Source organism: Macaca mulatta, chromosome 2, assembly GCF_049350105.2.
Source record: "Macaca mulatta isolate MMU2019108-1 chromosome 2, T2T-MMU8v2.0, whole genome shotgun sequence".
Classification (NCBI taxonomy): domain Eukaryota; kingdom Metazoa; phylum Chordata; class Mammalia; order Primates; family Cercopithecidae; genus Macaca; species Macaca mulatta.
Genome location: NC_133407.1, coordinates 129,154,969 through 129,176,531, shown reverse-complemented (window position 1 = coordinate 129,176,531; position 21,563 = coordinate 129,154,969). Strand labels below are relative to the sequence as shown.

Below are 21,563 nucleotides of genomic sequence, written 5' to 3'. Positions count from 1 at the left end.
ATTTTGTGTTTAAAAAATCCTATTCTTTATAAAACTGAAGTGCTGAACTGATGGATTTTTTTTTTTTTTTTTTTTTTTTGCTGTAATAGCTCCACTGCAGTATAAACCATTTGTTGTTGCCCTAATAAATGGACTTTTCCTACAACTATAATCATTTTTTGAAGAAATTGTGTGCTAAAGCAGAATCACCTGAAAGTGCGACCAGTTCAGAATCCTTATGCAAGTTCTCCTCAGCATCGACAATTTGAAATGTATTTCAGTGTCAATACTAATTGTAATGAAATACCGTTCTTCGACCTTCTGGATGTGGATGTAGCTGTGGAGCTCATGTAATACAGACAGGGAATTGTATTCTGCCCTCTCGGTCACAGATGGGTACATTAAGAAGACTGCAAAGTGTTCCCTCAGGAAACCTGGTTTTTTGACCACAAAGATTCTTTCTACTGAGCAACATTCCTTTTCGGATCTCTATCCTAGGAGGTAGAGATCAGTCCAAGCAGGGTCCCCTCATCATCCATCACCTTGAAAAGATGCTTCTGATAAGAGTTGGCCAAAAACTCTCTAGCAGGTGAGAGAAAAATTTGGAGAAGCGACACGTCTCAGTTATATTAGGGGATCATTTTATGTTTAAATAATGACAGGCAAAATTTATACCATAAGTAAGTGCTAAAGGAACCCTATCCAGAATATGTAAGAATATCTCTTTATCAAGAATAACTAGATAACCTCATAGGAAAACGTACAAGAAATGTGAACAGGCAAGTCACAGAAAGGAAAACATAAAAGACAATTTAAAAACTATAATAGAATGTTCAGTCTCAGTTGTAATCAGTAATTATAAATTAATATAACACCAAGATATCATTTTATAAATAGTAGATTAGGAAACATTTATAAAGTTGGAATGTGCAGAAAAGAGTTAGTGGCAGCTGGATGGAATGCTAAGGTGGCCCTTGGCTGGCATCTGGGAACTTGCATTTCAGAGAATTTCTTCTATTCTAATAACCGATAAGAGTGACTCACTATGTCTAGACTGTATGCCCAAATGCTATCATTTATACTTTTTTTTCCGAGAGTCTGGAGATTTATTTTGTGCCAGGCAAAGGCTGCTTACATGACCAACTCCCAGTAAAAGCCCTGGGCCCTGGGTGTCTAAGGAGCTTCTCTCGTGGGCAGCTTTTCACATGGTTTCTTTGGGGGATGTACATGTGTCCTATGTGATGCCATTTGGAGAGGACACTTAGAAACTTAACACCGATTTTCTCTGGACTTTGTTCTGTGAGGCTTTTTCCTTTGCTGATTTCACTTTGTATCTTTTTGCTAGAATAAAACCATAGCCATGAGTACAACTATATAACGAGTCCTCTGAAACTTCTTAGTGAATCATCCGGTCAGGAGTGGTTTTGGGGACCTGAAAGATAGTGACAATAGCAAACGTTGGCCTAAGTGTGGGAAAACAGGACTGCCAAAACTATTTATGGAAAGGCAAATTGGTACCACCATTTTGGGGATGAATTCAAAAATATTAAAATAAATCGAAGATATCTATGTCCACTTTTAGGTTTAGATAATCTAAAGAGAAAAACCCCACACATTTGCTAAAAAAAAAGTTGGGGGAGGGAGGCATTACAGAGACTTTTATAGCAGCATTGTTTATATTGGAAGTAGCTTAATTTTCTATGAAGGATAAATATATTTCGGTTTATTTTAATATTAAATATTATACAACATTTAAAATAACAAAAATTACATCCATCAAACGTGATTAACATTCTGTAAACTCATATGGGTGAAAAAAAGCAGAGTTATATTGCTGTAAATGTAAAAGACACAGAATTCCAGATGTATAGAGATAAGATACAGAAATATAAAATAATGGCACATCAAGAGAGCATCTAAGCCCCATTTTCCCCAGTTAAGATATAAAATTGTCTTACATCAAGCTCTGAAACCCTTTCTTGGAAAAAGCTCTACATATAGTCGTATGTTGCATAATGACTGGAATACGTTCTGAGAAATGTGGTCTTAGGTGATTTAGTCGTGCACACATCATAGAGTGCACTTACATAAACCCAGTTGATATAGCCTACTACACACACTTATGCTATATAGTATAGCCCATTGCTCCTAAGCTACAATCTGCACAGCGTGTTACTTTCCTGAATACTGTAGGCATTTGTAACACAGTGGTAAGTATTTGTGAATCTAAACATATACAAACAGAGAGAAGGTACAGAAAAAATACAGTGTTGTAATTTTGGACCCATGGTACATATGGCTTTGACTGGAACTCTGCTATATAGTGTATGACTGTATTTCTGACCTATATTCTCTTTTCTATTTACAAAACAAATCTTGAATTTCAGAGAAAGTGAAGATGCTATGACAAGCTGTCTTCCAACTTATTTTATTGGCTCACTGCCCTTGAAATTAGTAGACGATTTATAGATATGTCCCTTGAATAACTGGCAATTAATTTGATATTAGATGCCAAAATGTACAGTATTTTTAATAAAATGTGAAGGTTGAGGCTTTTCATGTCCAAATGTGATGGAACTCAAAGTAAATGTTAACTGGCAGCATAGTAAACCCTGTCCTTTTGCACATCTGCAGTAGAGGGGAGTTTTAGTTTGTTGACCATAAACCCTAGCTACCTTGGTTAGTTTGAGTATAAGCTTAGGTGTAAACCAAGAGCTTATACTTAAGAATGCCTTCTAGGTGGGGCACGGTGGCTCACACTTGTAATCCCAGCGCTTTGGGAGGCTGAGACAGGAGGATTGCTTGAGCCCAGGAGTTCAAGACCAGCCTGGGCAACATAGCAAGAACCTGTATCTACAAAAATTTTAAAAATAGCTGGACATAATGGTGCATGCCTGTAGTCCCAGCTACTTGGGAAGCTGAGGCTGGAGGATTGCTTGAGCCTGAAAGGTCAAGGCTACTGTGAGCCATGATAACACCAATGCACTCCAGCCTGGGTGATAGGGTGAGACTCTGTCTCCAGAAAAATAAAAAAAATAGAATGCTTTCCAATCTATATACCCCTGGTTTATCTTGATAGTTACCACATATGATCCATAAGGATGTACAAATCTTTGTTATATATGTGATAAAAAGATATTGTATCTGAAAACTCCTTTGGAATGTTGCTTTTGATTTAAGCATTTTGGATATCATAGACATCTTGCCATGGCACAAATGATAACTGTTAGTGTCTTTTTAATGTCAAGAACTCTTGTCACCTAAGAGAAATTTAAAACCCTACATTGCAGGCAATGGGAATTTTAACTCAATTTCTAGAGCGCCTTATACCTCAAGCTAGAGTTAGCAGGTCGAGATATCACATATCAGTGACTTACTAGTTGATTTCATTTCCTGAACTTCAGCTCCAGCACAATGCCTGGAATATATTAAGCACACACTAAATGTTTGTTAATGAGTTTACATAGGTCCACACTATTTTAGCACAAGTAGATTTTTATTCACTTCTAAAAACATTAGAAATATCCTTTCATCCAAATCTCCATAAGTCTTTATTTTGTTTCTAGCTATTTCTAAGCCAATAGAATAAATTTTGTTTGCATGGATTTTTTTTTTTTTAAAGAGTAAGAGTTCATGTTTGGACTGATTTTCTTTCTTTGGCCCCTCACCTCAACAATCATCCATTCAACAACATAACAATTATAATTTCCATCTTTCACTGAGTGCTTTCTTTTTGCCAGGCACTGTCTGAATGTATCATCCCATTTAATCCTCACAACAATCTTGTGACAGAGCTAATATTACATCAGTGTTCTATTTTTACAGTTGAGGAAAGCAAGGTTCAGAGATTAAACCCTGTGCTCAGACTCACCAGCTGATAAACAGTTGAACCAGGATTCAGAAGTAGGCACGTCTGGCTTAACTACCTAGATTTACTTTCTTTTTCCTTCGCTTCAACTCTCTAAAGAGAGAACTATGCAACCTGAACATTGACTCACACCTAGAACTCATCCAATCATCCAATCATTATATGTATTTTAAACTTTTGAAATCGATTTTATTGGTATAGCTTACATATAATAAAACATACTTGTTTGTGTATATAGTTCTGTGAATTTTGACAAATATATAAACCCATGTTATTAATCTCGATCAAGAATATTATATTGGGGCCAGGAGTGGTGGCTCACACCTGTAATCCCAGCACTTTGGGACGCCGAGGTGGGCAGATCACTTGAAGGTGGAGTTCAAGACCAGCCTGGCCGACGTGGTAAAACCCCATCTCTACTATAAATATGAAAACTCGCCACGCATGGTGGAAGATGCCTGTAATCCCTGCTACTCGGAAGGCTGAGGCATGAAAATCGCTTGAGCCTGGGATGCAGAGGTTGCGGTGAGCTGAGATTGTGCCACTGCACATGAGCCTGGGCAACAAAATGAGGCTCCATCTCAAAAAAAGAAAATATTATATTGGCATCTCCTCCAGAATCTTCCCTTGTGCTCCCCATTTTAAAAAACTGGTGTTGAAAATATTATATATTCACAGGATATTACAAAAAATAATATAGAGGCCCCATGTATAGAATCCTGCATGTAGAGAAATCATATAGAAGTCCTTCGCCCTGTTTTCCCCAATGGGAAAGACCCATAGATCCATAGATCTTATTCCCTTATGCCCTTTGCAGTTAGTTTTTACTTACCTTCAGCTCTCTGTAACAACAAAACTGTTTTCTCTCACTATAAATTAGTCCGTTCCAAATTTTTTAGTGCATCCCCAAACTTTGTATATGAATGAAATCATGCAACATTTTATCTTTTGTATCTGACTTCTTTTGCTTAACATTCTGTGTTTGAGATTCATCAGTATTAATGCATGCATTAGTAGTTTCTTTTAATTGCTGTATAGCACCCCAGTGCTTGATTATACCACAGTTTGCTTATTCATTCACCTTCCGATGGACATTTGGATTGTTTCCAATTTTTGGCTATTTGTAAGTAAAGTTGCTGTGAAGATTCATCTGCAAGATTTTTTTTATGGACTTGTTTTCATTTCTCTTATGTAAGTAAGGGTGGAATTGTTGGGTCACTTGGCTATTGAAGGTATGACTTTCTAAGATATTGACAAATTGTTTCCCTAAGAGGATGAACCATTTTGTATGCCTGCTAAACAATATATTTGAGTTCCTGTTTCTCTACAACCTTGCCAACACTTGATATTTTCAGTCTTTTTAATTTTTGTTATTCAAGTAGTTATTTAATGGGATCTAATTATGATTTTATTATTTTTCCTCTAGTGACTAAGGATGTCTAACATCTTTTTATATGCTTAATAGTCACATATATTCCATTGTGAACTGTCTGTTCAAACCTTGTGCTGATTTTTTTGGGAGGGTGGGTTCATGTGGCATGGCATGTGGGTGTCTTCATTCAGTAAATACTTGATGAATGATTGAATGACTTAAGATTGGTTTGAATATGTGTATTTTCCTTTTGAGCACTTGAAACAGTAGATATAATACCAAATAAAATAGCTCAAACTGGGTTTTATTATCTATTTCAAAATGAGCAGGTGTAGCCAGAATCTTATATTGAACGTGATGTTAAAGTAAAAGATCAGTAGTTTCCTGCCCTAGGTAGGAAATACCATCATCTTAACCATCACTGTCATCCTCATGATTTACTCTTTTTGACCATAGGGAAGTTATCGTTTGAAGACATGAGTTTTATAGCTCACGTGACTCCTGGGTTGCTGCATTGTTTCTCTAAGGCTAAAAATGCTCTTACCTAATTTATATCTTGTCTAAAAATGGAAAGACAGTCTCAGCCTAGTTAGTTTTAGCTGTCATTGAAGCATCTTTCTCCATTAAGAGTGAATGCTAGTTAGGTTGATCTACAAGACTTCTGTTGATCCTGTAGACTGTAATTTGTGATTATGATTTTTTAAAATGTGTCTCTTTTCGATGACACATTTTTGTGATAATATCATATTTTTAGCTTTTCTTTTGTTCTGTTAAGTGTAGACAATTGCAAAGAAATAAACACAGACTCACTTAGATAACTATGCTTTAACAACAACAACAACAACAACAAAGCAACATACATTTAGTGTTTGAAAAGCAACACAGGGTAGGGAGATGTCTGTGTCTATGTCTGTGTCTGTCTGTCTGTCTGTGTGATGAAGAGTGAAGTCTACGTATTTATCCCGAGCTCAAGTCCTTTGTCCTAAAAGAAATTGCTTTTAAAACTTTCTTCTGATTCCTCCTATTAATATCCAGTCTCTCCTTTTCCAAATTCATTTTTACAGAAAAGGAATCAGACATTATGCATAGTCCCACACATTTTCTCCCAATATCAACCCATGAAAATCTAGCTTATGCAAAGTAGTTGTTATATGGATGAATTGTGCTTTAATTGCTCCCTTTTGGTTGTTACCAGGTTTTTGTTTTTATTTATTTACTGTCATTAAAAAAAGCTATATTAGGGCCAGGTGCAGTGACTCACACCTGTCATCCCAACACTTTGGGAGGCTGAGGCGGGCAGATCACTTGAGGCCGGGAGTTTGAGACCAGCCTGTTCTACATGGTGAAGCCCTGTCTCTACTAATAATACAAAAATTAGCTGGGTGTGGTGGTGGATGCCTGTAACCCCAGCTACTCAGGAGGCTGAGGCAGGAGAATCGCTTGAATCTGGGAAGCAGCTCACTTGAATCAGTGAGCTGAGGTCGTGCCACTGCACTCTAGCCTAGGTGACAGAGTGAGACTCCATTTCAAAAAATAAAAATTAAAAAAAGTTAAAAAACTATAGTAAATGCTCATGGAAATTTGAGGAGATTACAAGTATACCTGTAGAGTAAATTCCTACCAATCAAATCCCTGGTCAAAGAACATTTTATAATTTGATAGTTATTGCTGGATTGTCTTCTTTAAGGTTTCAGTAATTTACGCTTCTAGTAATAGGGTCTACAAGTGTCGATGGCACATATTTAAATGTAATAGCCTATGTTAAACACTTTGATATTTTGGCCTTCTAGTATGATGTGAGATAGGAGCTCCAAATTAATGCTTTGCCAGTGCTGTTTTATCTTTATGACATTCCTTCTTGACTTTACCCTAGCAGAGGAAAATCTAAAGTACATCCTCCTAATGACTAGGGGTGGCAGGCTAGAATTGCATCCTGTGGCTTTCTCGCACTCAGTTCTTGGCTACTCCTTTTCTAGGAGGCCCTGTTGTTGATGTGGTATGTCTATTTTATGTATTTCCTGCAGGAGGAAGGCTGAACAAGGACCTGCGACATTTTCTCAATCAGCGGTTCCAGAAGGGGTCTCCTGATCATGAGCTCCAGCAGACCATAAGGGATAACCTTTACCGCCATGCTGTGCCTTGTAAGTAGCCAGACTTTGGCATCTCGCTGCTGGGTGCGTGTGTGTGTGTGAAAGGTCCAGGGGAGAAAGGAGATCTCAACAACCGATTGTGGAACACCTGGTGGCTTGCCTACTGAGTGACTCCTTGACTCAAGTAAATCATAATTGAATAATACAGTGTCGTGGTGTGCCTGGGTTTCAGTCATTTCTCTGTAATGTGGGGCAAATTATCTACCCTTTGTAAGGCCCACTTTTCACATTAGTGGAAAGGACATGTCAGTAATACCAGCTTCATGGAACTGCTATGAGGAGTCAATGAGATCAGGCACAGAAGGCGTTTTGTAAGATAATGGCGTGCTGTAAGCCTCCATAAATGTGAACCATTGCTGTTATTAATGGAGTAGACTGGGCCAGCAGCCTTCAGACTGACCTTTGTGGAGACCCCCAGTGAAGGGAATACCCCAGTGGGCTCTTTCTTCCTTCCCAGGGTTCTCCTTTTGGTCAACTTCATCAGATTGTTAAGTCAGGATTTTATATAATTTTGTTTGAAGAAATGATTTCCACAGATAAAAAAATCCCAAACCCCCAAACCATTAGATTACACCAAATCTGAAAAAAACAAGACACAGAACACAGGATCGCTGAAAGCAGAGTGTCTGTGTAAAGAAAGGCAGCCTGTCCGTCTGTCTGTCTGTCTGTCTGTCTGTGTATGGGTGGACAAATTGACAGCTCCATTGTAGTGAAGTTTCACTGTGCTGCGGCACACTGTGTTCCTGGTTGTTTAATTTCTTTTAAAATACGAGGAAAGAATGATTCTGGTTTTATTACTTAGAATTTTTCTTTCTCCTGTTACCCAGTCCTTCAAAGTTTGGAATTTATTTTTCTAGAAATATCATTTTTTAAACCAGCAAAAGAAAGGAGGAATAATTTTATGTTCAAGGTACCCTGTTTATTTCTATGTTTTGTTTGCTATAAATGGTTTGCTTAAAAAAAAAAAAAAGCCTTGCAAATGATATGCTAGAGTGCTAATGTTTTCTGATACTGCTGTGAAAGAACAAGCAGAACTAATCTAAGGCATTCTGTAGATTCGAAAAGACTTAGACTGTAGTTCTAGATGATAACCTCCATAGATCAGATTCTAGAATAGCCCCTGGCTCTCTATTTTACTCATAAATAAAACAGAAGCTCTGAGAGGAAAAGAAGTTTGCTACAAGTAACTTGGGACAGGGCCCCAAGATTGCCTCTGTCCATGGAGCGGCTAAGCTGCATTTGACGGAGAGGAGTGTGATGATGTGTTAATGTGAACTTGTGGTCCTCAGTTCTTTTAGTCTTTTAGCTTTGAAGTTGTAAACTGTAATCCTGGTAATACCCTCATAATAATGTATTATATTTTGGCTTAATAATAATTAATTCCTAATGCTAATCACATAGATGGGGCAGGGATTATCATTCTATTTTTGTAAATCAAGAAACTGAGGCAATGAGGAAGCCAATAAAATGAAAGCCAAAGGTGATCAGGGCTTCGAGTCGCCTGAGTTCATCATTGCCCTGCCTCTTCTGCACTGTCAGGCATTCCTCCTGTAGTAACCCTTTGAAGTTGGGAGTCTTTGACACCCATATTACAGATGAAGAAACAAAGTCACAGGGAGGGTCAGTAAGTGGCAGATCTGGTCTTTTTAACTCTTATGTCATCTAGGGCTGTTTTCATAGCTGCCCTGTAGCTGCCTCTGAAGTTATAGCACAGCAGGTTGAATACAATTTTGCAGAAATCAGTAATTGCAGAATCATGATTGTTCTCTGTGTAATTTTTCCCCTACTTAGATTCCAATTTAAGAAATGGGGATGAAGCAAATGAGCGCACCATTTCTTGATGCATCTGTGGTGTTACCATGGTTACATTTTGGCATGCTCTCCCGTTTATTTTTTCCACTGATTTATTGGACCTGACTGTGAGCTAAATGGCTTGATTTTAAGCTTACCACTATGTAGGAATTGGGGCAAAAACGACCTCTGTCTTTTAAAAACAGTGGAAAAATCATGTTTGTTTTTGCTTGTATAAAGCCCTTGGCATTGATGTTTTATGGCTGTGAAACCAGTAAATCAGGAATTTGGAAAGCAGAAATGGTGTTCCTACTAAAAGAGAAAACAGGTAACAATTCATTTTACACTTCCTTCATAAAATGGGAAGGAAATTCAGAAGAGGTCTGTTTTGGAGTCTGGTGGAGCGTGTGTGCCTTTGAACATGAGTAGACTGGGGCTGACTTGGGATTCTTTCGACTTGTGTTCCTCTGGCCACATTTGTGTTTATTTTGATTCTCTGGCCCATATGACTGGGAAAGCCAAGCTCTCCACCAGCCCGTTGTGCTAATGGATTAGGAAGCCGTGGATTTGGGGAATGGATTCTCTTGATGATGATGTAACTGTGCTGCAGGGAAATGGGCTCGTGTAATCTGTACGTTCCAGAACTTCCTGCCACTGACATTTCAGTGACTTCAGTATTTTGAGAAGAGATGACCTCATGAACAGGTGCTTGTGGTGGGGGTAGACTTCTTTCCTTGTACATTTTAGGAGGCTCATGGGTCATTGGCAATGAAGAAATAAAGCTCCTTCACTCTCAGGTTATTTTTAGTGTTGCCGTAATGTATTGGAGCTGTATGTGCAGCATAGCACACTTTACCACTTAGGGCTCAGTTTATCTTAATTCTCTGGCAGAGGAAATGCAGATAATAGCACCCCTGTTTTACTGGCCAAAAGATGAAGCAACAAAATTGAACTTTCTCAAAATTGTACCATTTGAAATGCCATATTACTCATTTCTCATCTGCTGCTATTTTACTTTTCAAAATTTGTAACGGTGTTGTTGAGATATAATTCACATACCATACAATTTACCCATTTAAAGTGTTCATCCAGTGCTATTTTTGTTACGGTTATTATTATTCTCGACTCCCCTTTTATTTTCCCTTTATTCAAGAACTTTTATTATTTCTGCAGTAAGAAGAAAGGGTATGTTAGTTGAAATTTAATTATATTTACCATTGAAAATACCCCTAGAAAAACCCCAACAGAAAAGAGATGCAGTTGTAGAATGAGTTCAGGGGCCTGCTGTGAAGTCTGAGGGCTGCTCTGCTGGCTGTGTGGCCTGGTACAAGTCACATAACCTCTCTGAATCTCGTTGACTCTTCAGTAAAATGGAAATAGTAGTACTGACTCAACCATTGTCTTATCAGATGCACATAGCAATCCTATAAGGTGAGTTTTATTAAGGGAAACAGGTTCAGAGAGGTTACCAGTTTGCTTAAGGTCACACAGCAAGTAGCATGGTCAGGGTTAAACCAGTTCTCTGTAACTCCCAAGTTGGGTGTTATTAGTAATAGCCTGATTAGAGTAATATACAGACTATTGAGAGTAAAAGGAAAAAATATTTCTGATGGCTGAATTTAGAGCTCTAGTTGTTGAAAATAATGATATTTTCTGTCTTGGGGTTGGGAGCAATGGCAGGCATAATACCTTAAAAATAAGTATATTCTCTCTGATGTTCAATTAATTCACTGGTATGTACAATATAATTTTAATTAATGATTTAGATTCAGAAAAATCATTACATGATTTTCTTAGCATATCTAGGTTATCTTATTTTCCATTAGATCTTTTCTTTGTGTACCTATAGAAAACCATAATAAATGGGTTTGCAATGCTTGTAAACATGCCTACTTCTCTCATTCCTCAGAACCATCTAGCTAATATTTCTGTCTTTCTCCCCTTCTAGTTTTGTTCACATTCCCAACCCCTCCCAATCTGCGCTTCAACCCTACAAACTTCGTCTTCCAAACACACTTTGTGTCTTCTTATAAATGGGTACATATTATTTTTTCTGTTCCGCCGCCTCTCTATCTGACCAGTTCACAGTCTTCTTTTTAAGTTTTAGCCAGATGCCACTTCCTCCACGAAGTCCTCTGTTGCTTCTGCAGATTGGGCCTGTTGCCCTCCTCCCCACTCCCCAAGCCGCACTCTGTGACTTCCTTCATGCCTTTTTTGTGCCTGATTGTAGTGCCTGCTGCGTGCCTGCCTGTTCTAATTAGATTCCAATTTTCAGGAGTCAGGCAGCATATCTAACTGAGTGACCAGGCCACTCCTAGGTTAGTGCCTGGACTATAGGATAAGTATTTGTTGAACAAATGAACAAATGAAGAAATGGAAAAAGATGTTCTTTGTTTTTCTTCTTTTATTTTTTTCTTCCTTACTTAGCATTTGAGAAAAACAGAAGAATTGCTTTGACCCTAAGACTTTCAGCATAAAAAGAAGGTCAGAGTCTTGAGCCCCAAAAAGGGTCATAGATGACTGATAAGGATTTCACTAATTACGTGGCTGGTAATCGAGGCACACAAGAAGAATGTCAGAGCTCCCATGAGCTTGGAGCTGGAGTGCCCGTTCACAGCTCCTCCTAATTGTAGTCTAGATATCACTGTACCTCCTGCAATGATAGCCTTCCTGTTTTATGACTTCTTATCCTAGCTGATGTGACAACATCTGAGATTCTTGCTTTGGAATGGCCGCTTTTCCCATGAAGATAGATGCATTACCTGACAGGGCTTGTCATTTACTATACTGCTGCTGTCAAAACGAGATACAACTCATCCAGTAGTGCCGGTTCTCTGGAATGCTGAACAATGCCCCTCCCATTCCTCTTCACTTTTCTAGGCTCAACTGTCATCTTTCTTTTCAAGCAAAGGTTGCCTAAAAGAGGAAAGGATAAGTCAGTTTTGTTCTCCAGCTTAACACTTGGTTCATCAAGGCTCTTCCCAATACTGAGACCATTGTAACCAGTCTAAGAGGTATTGATCATTGACTTAAAGGACTTCACAGAGGGATTACGTGTATTTGATCTACAAGGCAATTTAAATTTGATGTGGTAAACATAGGTGATACTGGTCTTTATACGATAGCTATATTCAAACGGGCGTTTTAGCATCTGCTAACATTGTCTATTATTTTAAATGGGGCCACAAATTACCATTAGTTCTATTTGAACTTACAGTTTTCTCTTAAGCATAGTTGTTTCCAGTATGGCTTGCCTAAAATCAACCCCTTTTCCTGTGATCTTTGACAATTAGAGCTGATGACATAAACTAGACCTATTTGTTGGCAAGCATCCAGGATACAGAACTGGATGCTGAAAAATAGTTTGTCTCCTGGAATGTGCATACCTGTGTTCAGGTTGTATTGGACACTGGTAGAATGCTTCTGGTCATAACTCATGAACTAGAGAGTTTTGCAAGCATCATAGGACTGATCAGATAAAGAGATAAAGGTCACTGGAAACTCTCTCTCTATTGCTATTTCTCTGCCGTTGTCCTCTATGTAAACTAAGGGCTGTCTGAAAGGATTGCTTTAGCCTTTGCAAAGTCTAGCCTGTGGCAAAACTATGACTACTAACAATAGCAATAGCTCTCCAGTTTTTGGACACCTACTGTGTACCAGATTCTCTGTCATGATATCTCTCTCTTTCCCTTTCTTTCTCTCTATCCTGTCATCTCTAACTTTAACTTCATCTAAAGTACACAAACTCTTAAGGATCTGAACTCTTCGACTCTACCCCTTTTCTATTTAACCACAGATGTTTGTTGCTTATAATGTAAAACATTTATCTTGATCAGTTTTCTACTGTTTTTCTCCCATTCTCTTCTACCCATCATGACTGCATTTTCCCATGTGCCCTTGGCTTGTCTATGATACGGGGACTCCTCCCACCTACTGGCCCACCCCTTGACTGCTTACACCTGTCCTTCTCCATTGAAACTTATTTGCTATGCATTGGTTTGCTATTGGGCTTCCTTTAAGAAGACAAGCATTGGAACAAAGAAGTGAATGTTTCTTGCTGTGGTATGAGGTTCCCCTGTCCATCATATATTTGTGACTTTAAATGTGGTTCTGTCCAAAATATCCTGTGTAAGAGGATGTTCCAACAGAGGACATTCATGGATAGCAATGACTTCTTATGCTTTTGATTTGTTTTTATACTCCTCATGATGTTTAGCACAAACTGTGTGCATAGAAATCACTTTAAACACCAGATTGCCCACGTCAAGGGTGTTACTGTGTCAAGGGCATCACTGCACTGCTTATACGTAGTTTCCTATTTCACCATGTATAAGGTGAGCTATGATTTATGTTTCACAAAGTAAGGTAATAGTCCAGGCAAGGAGTTTTGTGCCAAATGAAAAAATCATGAGACTAGATAACAATGCTTTTTGTTTAGGTGTGATTTGGAGCCAGAGTATGGGCTCAGATAACTGTAAACACATTTTTATCCATGGGACTCTCCGACGGAGCACTGGAAGGTGCTGAGGGAAGCAGGAAGCTTCTTTGTTATTCTGGAATTTTATTCATTGAGGAACTTGGAGCATCCCTGGAACCCTCCTCATAAATGCCAGCAGCATCCCCCATATTTGTGACAACTCCGAGCAGAAAACCACTTCGCATTTCTGCAGTGTGCCCCTTCAGGAGCATTGAAGTGTGGAATCTCTATTTCCCTCTTGCCAGGGGAGAAGTGAGCTTTCCTGTCAGTGAGCTTATGAGAGGGACCTGGAAATTCCTGACCATGACAATTCCTGTTCTCTTGGGGGCTCTGTCTGATCCCAGGGAAGCGTGCATTCAGTGTCCATCTTTGCTGGAAATCTTCTTTGGGTGGACCTCATGGGGAAGACAGTGGTTTTGAGATTTGCTGGGGAATGGGTTTGGTAGTGTAATTTTGGGGGTGATTTATTAACAATCCCCTTGTTAACAAAGATCTAAAGCCATTTTCTCCATTGTAGCTTTTGTCAGTAATAAAAGTGACATTGTGATCGGTGGATTGTGCTATTTATTACAAGGTGTTGTTTATTCTAGTCCATGTCAGGTACTTCTGGTGATACTCTACCTTACTTACCTTTTTCTGTCTTGCTTTTTCTTTTTCTTTTTTTTCTTATTTATTTATTTATTTATTTATTTATTTATTTATTTATTTTTTGAGACACAGTCTCACTCTGTCTCCCAGGCTGGAGTACAGTGGCATGATCATAGCTTAGTGCAGCCTCCAACTCCTGGGCTCAAGTGATCCTCCCACCTCAGCCTCCAGAGTAGCTGGAACTACAGACACATGCCACCATCCCTGACTCTTTTTTATTTCTGTTTTTCATCTTATGTATTTTATGTATCCTTCTCCTTAGAGCTTATCTAGAGTCATTTTTTTAAAGCTTTAAGATCGGTTCTGAAATTCTTAATTCTGCACTAGACAGGGCAGCTGGCATTCATCACTCTTTGTCAGTAGAGAGCCTATGTACTTTACAAATATTGTTTGATTAGTTGTACTATGATGCTAGTGGTAGTTATTACTGTCATTACATATGAGGTAAAGCGGGAGTAGAGAGACTGAATAACTCATCTGACACCATGCTTTCTAATTTAAAAATTAATAACTTTTTTTTAAAAAATCAAGTCCTGTTTATCAAGTATGCCCAGTGTGTCAGGAACTCTGTTAAACACATTACTTACATTATTGCCTTTAATCCCCTTAATGTTTTGAAGTGTAAGCTATTATTATATCCATTTTCCAATGAAGAAAATGAGATTTAGAGAGGCTCAGGTACATACACTTACAGAGCTGAGTTTGATTTCAGTCTGATGGATCCCAAAGTTATTATCTTAAACCACTGCATTTTACAGCCATTTGTACTATTAGTTTTCTTTGGCACAATGGTGTATGTAATGGAAAAGAGAACCACTGGAAAGGCCCTTCAGCATCTTCAGGCCACTGGAAAGAGCCCATTCAGCATAGTACACTTGGACTCATGCCCTGCCCCTGTGTGTCATTAGCGCTTGTCTTGTTGAGTCTAGAACATTCAGATGTGATGGGCTTTCACGTGTGGTGGACCTGAGAAGCTGGCAGGCTCTACCACTTACCAGTTTTGTTGGCTTGGGCAGGTTACTCATGCTTCCTGTGACTCAGTTTCCTCATTATCTTTACTGATGTTTACAAGAAGTATGGATGCACCCAGCCATGAGCTTGACACTTCCTAGGCCCTCTGTTAAGATTGATTGTTCTTCCTTACCCCTTTCCCTTCCCTTTCTAGCATGACTTCCCAAACACTCTTTTCAATTTCTCTTTAGGCTTTGAGGCCTTATTTATACGAAGATTCTTTTTTTTTCTTTAAACAAGCTAAGTTTTAAAAAACTGACTTTCCAGCATTTGTTGAGTAACAACCCAACACTAGATGCCAGGCAAGAATATAGTGAAGATTAATAATTGGATGATTTAGCCAATAATAGGCATGCTTGAAACAGCACATTTTTTGCCTTTTCCCAGCATCAGCTAATTCCCCAATGTTCTGTGTCTTTGTATTTCTTATTATACATTGTTAACCCTAATTGCCATTGTATAGTTGCTGAGTGGATAGAGTCCTATTGGAGAAAAAATGGGGAAAAAATTACAAATGTAAAAGCTTGTAACACTGGACTTCATTTATGTGTGTCTGCTAATAGATTCAAATAAACATGGTTTGGCTGGTGTTCTTTATTCTAAGGTTCTCAGGGATGTTGAAAAAGGGAAAGCCAAAGGAGTTTTAGATTAAATTTAATTAGAGTTGTGGTAATTTATAATCTTCTTATGAAAACATGTTAGACCAGACCTCACCACTTAATAATAACGTCTGTCATTAATTGAGCACTTACTGTATGCACCAGGCAGTGTGCTAAGTGATTTACAAGCTTTGTCTCTGTTAACCTTCTCTGAACCCTGCAGGGGGTGGTGTTATCAGACCTGTATTCTGTATTCTGCAGTATGAGTGCAGCAATTGAGGTGTGGAGAGCTTAGGTAGTGGCATCTCCAAGGAGGCACAGTTTAATAATGATGGAACTCAGATTCAAACCTAGTTCTAACCACCTCCAGAGTCCAAGCTCTTGGTTTATTTTTCTGCCTACCATCACCTTAAAGACCGTATTTAAAAATTAACATATTAAATTGTAAAAAAGAGTCTCCTCCTAATAACATATGGATTAGTCTTTGGCTGAGTGTAGGATACTAATATATCTATTTGGCAGTCATGTTAATTTATTTAATTGCTTTATAATTTTAGCTGACATTTTTCATCAAGATTTGTTGCAATTATAAAGCAATTTCCATGACAATTTATGAAGGTACATGAAAGTTTTCACAGTATCCTTACCATGTATTATTTATTTTAAGGAAAGGATGTTTTAGTTTCCCAAGAATCATTTGAGTCAAGAGAATGAGGAATAATATATTTTTAAAAATTTCCTTGTATCAAATGTGTTCAATAAACATAAGTAAAATTTCTGGCTTCTGTAGTGGATTGTGTGTATTTCTTCTGTGGTCCAAGTAAGGAAATTTCACCAGTTGTGTTCTGATTCCCCTGCCTAGTTTGTGTTGGGGAAGGAACTGCCCAAAATTTAAACAAGAAAATGTCAATTGTGTTATTTTCACTACAATATGAATAAAGTAGACTTTTAAAAGGATCAATGACATATTTTTCTATTGCATTTAAAATTAACCAATAACACATCACTATTTTCAGGAAATATATGCAAATGTATTTAGGGGTAAACACATTTCAGTCTGATAAATGTGTGATGCAACTTATGCTCAAATGACTACAAAGCATTAAAAATGGTTAAAAATATATTATGTATGGGAAGAGGGAGAGAGAGAACAAATGACAGGCTGGTATGTTAATAACCGGCAAGTCTGAGTAAAATGTGTATGGTATTATTTGTACTATTCTTGTTCTTGCACTGTTCTGTAAATTTGATATTTTCTATAAAAGGAAAATTAACCTATATCAAAAAAAAAGTCAACCGATTATAGTTTGGGAGAAAGGGGATTACATGTGAATGTTATGTTTTTGTCTCTCTTCCCCCTCATTTATATCAGTGTTTTTAGCTTATAATTGAGATTTTGTTACTACCTTGATAGACTATGTTCATTAAAGTGCAGAGTGACTAGCCTGAAAGATGTTGTGCACATATTAAAACAAGAATCTAGCACTTACAGAATACCAAGTTTATGCTAAGTGTTTTCGTTATAGTTTCCCATTGAATACTTGTAGAAATCTTATAAAGGAAGTAATTACTACTAGTATCTTCACTGATGAGGAAACTGAAGCTAATAAAGTTAAGTGACTTGGCTTACAATTATCAAATAGGACTGCACACTCAGTCAGGTTGGTTACTAGAACCCCCACTAATAACCACCACTGTTTCTTTCCTCAGACTATATATGTGTATATATACTATGTATATATGGTATATACACATATATAAACATATACTATACTGTATATACACATATATAGTATACTGTATAGTGTCATATATGTGTATATACTGTATATAGTATATATAGTATTCTATCTGCTGTATATACATATATAGTATATATGTGTGTATACATACGTGTGTATATATAATATATATACAGTATACATACATATACTATATATGTATATACAGTACACTGTGTATACTGTACATACTATATGTGTACAGCATATACTATATATAAGCAGTATAAACAGTATACTATGTATATACTATGCACAGTATACATATATACTATGTATGTATATACAGTACAGTGTATACTGTACATACTATATATGTATATGTACTGTATATACTATTTATGTATATACAGCATATACATATACTGTGCATACTGTCTATACATATATAGCATATATGTATGTATACTGTGTATACAGTATATATAGTATACTGTTTATACTGTATATGTACTATGTACACATGTGTATACACACATATACCATATGTGTATATATAGCATAGATAGAATACTGTATATATACTATATACTGTATATACACACATGTACTATACTATATATACACTATGTGTGTATACAGTATATATGCACTATATACATGTACATACTATATATAGTATATAGCATATATACTATATATGCATCATATATATGCATATGTAGTATTTAAATACATAGTACATATACACATATATAGTCTGAGGAAAGAAACAATAGTGGTTATTAGTGGGGGTTCTAGTAACCAACCTGACTGTATACTGTATATGGTATACTCTATATAGTATATGTATAGTATATATAGCATATGTGTACAGTATATAGTGTATATATATTATATGTACATATAGTATATACATATAGAATACTATACAATATGCTATATACTATATACTATATACTATATGCTATATGTATATGTACATACTGTATACAATATGCTATATAGTATATAGTATATATATGTATGCACAGTATAATATACAAATATATATACATAGTCTGAGGGAAGAAACAATGGTCATTATTAGTACATCTATATAGTTACATATACACATACATGAATATATCAAGACAGTAAGTTAGGAAAAATGATTTTAAATGGATCCTGAGTATCTGCTAGTTGGATTCTAGGTGAGTATAAAATTATGTTAATAATTATTATTTGTCATTAACATATATTGAATACTTGCCTCGTGCTAGATTTGCTAGATTTTATTCTTTTGTTTTTTTTTTGAGACAGAGTCTCGCTCTGTCGCTCAGGCTGGAGTTCAGTGGCGCGATCTCGGCCCACTGCAAGCTCCGCCTCCCGGGTTCACACCATTCTCCTGCTTCAGCCTCCCAAGTAGGTGGGGACTACAGGCGCCCGCCACTACGCCCCGCTAATTTTTTGTATTTTTTATTAGAGACAGGGTTTCACTGTGTTAACCAGGATGGTCTCGATCTCCTGACCTCATGATCTGCCCACCTCGGCCTCCCAAAGTGCTGGGATTACAGGCATTAGTCACTGCGCCCGGCCTAGATTTTATTCTGTAATAGTGTTATAACTCATTTAACCCTCACAGTGATCCTATGATATAAGTGCTTTTATTCTCCATATTCAAGGAAACTGAAGCATGGAAGGTTAAACAACTTGCTATAGATACCACAACTAAGGTAGAGCTGTGTTGTGCCATTCTAGAAGTTTCATTCTAAATCAGTGGCTTATACTGCCTATTATTTAAACTTCCAAAAAATATAAAAACAAAAAAATAGGAAAAAGAATAAGTAATTAAACATTCTTTTTCTTGGGGAAGGGGTGTCACTTTTTAATTCTCTCTTCTGTAGTGTAATTATATCCTAGTCTTAGATCCCATCAAAGCCACCACAGTACACAACTCTGGGGGGAACTATTCCGTTTCTAATCTGTGTGAATAGTGCCCTTGGTGACTGACTGCATGGCCTTATGCAGAGGCCATGTTTCAGTAGCAGATACTCAGCTAGATATAAAACCTCAAAAATAGGGAGAATCAAACTGCCATTCATCTTGGAGGCAAATGGCTCAACCATGCTTTCTAAATGTGTTGAGATGGTGCCTTACTTATTGCGGGTAATATCCATGAATACTTGATCATCAGAAACCTAATCCAATCTGGTTACAAGATCTCTCCATTCTTAATTCAGCTTATTACAGGATGGAGATAGTATTAGAATTGGATCTTACGGGGTAGTGACTCTTGCTTTTTTTTTCTATCTGTCAATCAGTTGATGCATCTGTTCATTCAGTCATTCTCCATTAATCTACTTCTCTGCCCATTGACCAAATGTATATTGAAAACAACTGTGAGCAGGTGACCCCATGTTGGGTGGTCAGCATTTAGAGGTAAACTGGGCAAATTTCCTGCTCGCAGGGAGTTTCCAGTGTAGTGGGAAGACGAGAGGCATTTACAATAGAATTTGATGAACTCTGTGATAGGATGAGGCCAGGACTATAAGATGTACAAGGAGGGGTACTGAGCTAGATCTTGAGACCAGTGAATCAATGTGACACAAAAAGTGAAATAAATACCAAAGAAGAGGCCAAAAAAATTTTTTAAAAAATTTTAAAAAGGGCATGGGACCTCTTTCCCAGGAAGAATCAGGAAACATGTACCTGTGTGATCTGGGCATGGGACTTAACATATCTAAGCCTATTTTTTCTTTAAAAAGTAATCTGTGTATTAGGGGAACAATAGACACATTAAGCATCCTAAACTCCCAGGCCCAATCCCAAGATAATGTAGTCCTGTGGGTGGGACTTGCTCCTTAAGACCTTGACCTCTTAAGTGTTGAGAGATCACTTCTGGTTTTGAATCTCCAGAAATATTTAAAAACTGAAAACCGGTGCTACAACAAATGTTAGGACTTGGTTTTAATGGTTACAACTTAATTAATGCTTTTAAATATACTCAGCAATGTAGTATCATTGTGCTATTCACTAATTGCCATATGTATAATACATTAACTCAAATATGCCAAAGATGGTATAGTCTGGCAACTGTCCTCAGGTTTAAATATCTTTTATTCCTTCTAATGTGTCTTTGTACTGTAGACATAACTTTATTTGAAGAGAACAACAGAATTCTAAATTGGAGGCCCTTCATGAATAGAGGACCTGGGGCAAATGACCTCCTTGCCCTGCCCCTCCTTGCCACCCTTGATACGTGTGGGATGCAATGGGATGATTCCTTTGGACCAAGGTGTGGCTGCTTCAGACCCAGATTCAGTTGCTTCAGTTAAAGGGAGAAGCTTAAGGAGGGTAAGGAACAAGTCTCCAGGGACCATCTAAGGAAGCAACAGGGGCTCTGCTAGAACCCTAGTCTTTTAGCAGGGCCCTTTCTTTTTACTGTATTTCTAATTACTCCCATCACTAGAAGGAAAACTCTTTATTCCTTGGACCATTCCTTCTGAGGTTGCCATCTTTGAAGTTGGGACTTCTCTACTCTTGTGACCTGCTTTTAAAAGAAGGGCCAAGGCCAGGTACAGTGGCTCATGCATGTAATCCCAGCATTTTGGGAGGCCTAGGTGGGTGGATCACTTGCAGCCAGGAGTTCCAGATCAGCCTGGTCAACATGGTGAAACCCCATCTCTACCAAAAATACAAAAATCAACCAGGCATGGTGGCGGGCACCTGTAATCCCAGCTATTCAGGAGGCTGAGGCAGGAGAATTGCTTGAACCTGGTAAGCGGAGGTTGCAATGAGCTGAGATTGACTCACTGTACTTCAGTCTGGATGACAGAGTGAGACCCTGTCTCAAAACAAAAACAAACAAACAAAAACCAACCCAACAAAAAACAAGTAGGGCCATTCTATTGTTGTCTTAAGTGCTTCGCTTTGAAAAGTGAGACAAAAATGGGTTATACTGGAAA

The 21,563-nt window shown here is 37.6% G+C and overlaps 1 protein-coding gene across 33 annotated transcripts in view; it reads left to right on the top strand.

Annotated features, from left to right (window-relative positions):
- MAGI1 (membrane associated guanylate kinase, WW and PDZ domain containing 1) overlaps nucleotides 1-21,563 on the top strand; it is a 678,422-nt gene that overhangs the window by 406,829 nt on the left and 250,030 nt on the right. For all 33 annotated transcript variants that reach the window (XM_077993285.1, XM_015130467.3, XM_077993281.1 and 30 more), the window contains exon 2: nucleotides 7,244-7,360. In XM_077993285.1, coding sequence (XP_077849411.1) covers nucleotides 7,244-7,360 — 117 coding nt within the window. The remainder of the gene's footprint in view (nucleotides 1-7,243; nucleotides 7,361-21,563) is intronic.